At 34.9% G+C, this 2,820-nt stretch overlaps 1 protein-coding gene across 1 annotated transcript in view; it reads right to left on the bottom strand.

The window, feature by feature from the left end:
• LOC110020128 (cationic peroxidase 1-like) overlaps positions 1-1,683 on the bottom strand; it is a 5,977-nt gene extending 4,294 nt beyond the window's left edge. Inside the window, exon 1 of the mRNA XM_020718118.1 lies at positions 1,405-1,683. Within this exon, the coding sequence (XP_020573777.1) occupies positions 1,405-1,614 (210 nt within the window). The 5' untranslated portion in view covers positions 1,615-1,683. The remainder of the gene's footprint in view (positions 1-1,404) is intronic.
• Between the last annotated feature and the right edge of the window lie 1,137 nt (positions 1,684-2,820).

The raw sequence follows: 2,820 nt of genomic DNA, 5'->3' as shown, positions 1-2,820 counted from the left end.
TATATATATATATCTTTCTCTCTCTTAACTTTTTATAATTCAATGACAACTTTCAACAGCATTTATGATAGGATGTTATTAAGCAATATTTTGAGTTCCTGAACGGAACTTAAGTATAACTTTATTTACAAGTCCTCCGAGAAAAATATGATATAGCCAAATAATTTATTTTTATTATGACGTGCGGCATACTGTCTTCACAAGTTATATGATGGCTACGAAAAAAAATACTAGATGAATGCTTTCTATAAATGTATTTTAGTCGGACACTCTTCAATTTCATCAAGTAACAATTTTTTCTGTTGATTTAAATTATTGCCCTTGCTGAGTACAACTGCACCTGCTCATCAGGGGAGGAAAATTTCTCAACTCGTCCAAAACGAAATACTGGCGTTCCCAGCAAAGAAAACAAGCAAGGAACAATTAGGGGAATAAAATAGCCTTAGCCCATGGGTTTGATTGGATTTGAAAACGAGGCTTTGGCAATGAAAATGCCCAAGGAAAATAAAAGTAGAGAATTAAAATTAGTGTTCACTCGTCGGTTTACCTTAGGGGAAATAAAGCAATGAAATCGTTTAAATGATAACATGAGATTTACTTATGTGTGCATAAATTAGTCGAAATGATGATGCAAATTATCTTTCTTATTATTAATTAATAAAACTGAGCAGAAAATCACCAGTAAAAAAACATTTGAACGCATCCATTTAGTTCTCATTTTTTTAAATCCATGCATCGGGCATCATAGAATTATAAAATAAAATAAATTAGCAATACATGCAATCCCTTTTGATTAATGGAAACTTCCCTATCCGATATATATGTTCACCATTAGATATGTAAGTGAGCCATGTCGGCTCGGGCTAGCCTAGTTGCAATTCAAACTTATAGAGCGGTGAGCTCAAGATCAAATTCAAACTCAAGCTCATTTGTTAAATAAGCTCAACCTTGAGGTCGCCGAAACTTGACTCATTGGTTTGTGAGCTTGCTCAACTAGCTTAATTACAACCACATCAATACCTTCACCGACAAGCTATTGCATCACTTCCCCATCCCTCATGCCATCCATCCCTTAGATGGTTTCTAATTTGATAAGCTCTCATGGCTATTTCATTTGAGCTTATTGGCCGGCCTGCAAGCAACCGACTATTTGTAATGCGAGCTGAGCTTGAGCTCAAGCTAGAACATGTATTTTGTAATGCTTAGATTTTAAGTTAAGCATGTAATGCGAGCTGAGCTTGAGCTCAAGCTAGAACATGTATTTTGTAATGCTTAGATTTTAAGTTAAGCATGTAATGCGAGCTGAGCTTGAGCTCAAGCTAGAACATGTATTTTGTAATGCTTAGATTTTAAGTTAAGCCTATTAATTTTGAAGTAAGCTAAAATTAAATTTTGGAATCTCACATTAACGAAGCAATCATGGAAGTGCAGCCGGACAAGCGAAGCGCCTATTCTCGGTTCTTTAGCAATGGCAGAGAAGACAACGAGCCGGATGGCGGGCAATAACTGCGGGCAAATATTGCCATAGAAATCTGGCGAAAGCTCTGATAACGACAAATTAATCCAGCAAGAGAACGTCACAATAAGAATGAAGCGGCAGCTCAAGCTCGCCATTTGATTCAATATGTATGCTTTGTTTATTTTTCTGATCAATAGTGTGTGAGCTTGTTAATATATAGATGATTTAATTCACCAACATTCACTGTTTAGTAATCTTTTATGGAATTGAACATTGTCTTTCTTATGTAAGAAGAATGGGCAAATGCGTTCTTGTTACCAAAGCATCGGGTTTTTAGTGATTGCACGTAACAATTTGACTTGTATCGTGGGGTTAATTTAATCTTGTTAACAAAGTTTTTGTTTGAGGATATCGTTGTGAAGTGGTGGGTGGAAAGAAGAAAAAATGGGGAATTTATGTAGGTTTCCGTAGATTGCTCTATTTTTATTATTTAGTTATATATATATATATATATATATATTTTTGTTGCTCATTAAATTTTAATTTTATGGTTTACACTTATTTCTTGTTTTTTCGATTTCTACGAGTTCTCCATTCTAAAATATGACACGCCGTAGCGTATGGTTTTGATTTATCAAATTCAAAGATCATGTAAAGAGTAGATTTATGAATAATTAAATTCCTACACATTTACTTATCAAAAGAAGATCAATGATACGTCACCAAAAAACTATCCCGTAGTGCACGAATCCCGCCCAAATTTTTAATTACTTATACTCCAACTAAAATGAAATATCTTCATCATATGGACTAGCAAAAATTTAGCAAAGCTAGATGAGAGTCTACGTGAGGTCAGAACATGATCTTAAAGCTTATTATCAATATTTGAGATGTATTCTTTAGAGCCAAATGATCTCAAAATATGATAGGTTTATAGTTAAATCTTATATCTCGACAAGACAAATCTAATGAGTTCAAAATCACTAAATTCAAACTTCATTAAGGAACTTAAATACTCATAAAATATAATTTTTTCAAAGTAATAATTCTAGATCGTCCGATGGAGTGGTTCAAATTCATGTAATATTAAAAAAAAAAATGCCACTCACTAAATCTATAAATTGACTGCCACTCTCTTCATGAGAAAAGCTCTGAACTCCAAGGAGAAACTTAAAGAGCTCTACACTATTGAGGGTTCCTCATCTCTACCACCGTCTGGCCACCATCGTTGGGCTGCCACCATTATTAGACTTCCACTGCCTTCACAACCATTAGACCACCACTGTCTAGCCACCATTGCCGCCATACCACGGTAGCCCGACCACCATTGCCATTAGACCACCATCGTTGCCAACACCAGA

Source organism: Phalaenopsis equestris, unplaced genomic scaffold (assembly GCF_001263595.1).
Source record: "Phalaenopsis equestris unplaced genomic scaffold, ASM126359v1 Scaffold000093, whole genome shotgun sequence".
NCBI classification, from domain to species: Eukaryota; Viridiplantae; Streptophyta; class Magnoliopsida; order Asparagales; family Orchidaceae; genus Phalaenopsis; species Phalaenopsis equestris.
Note: the sequence above shows the minus strand (reverse complement) of the source record. Positions and strands in the feature narration are given on the sequence as shown.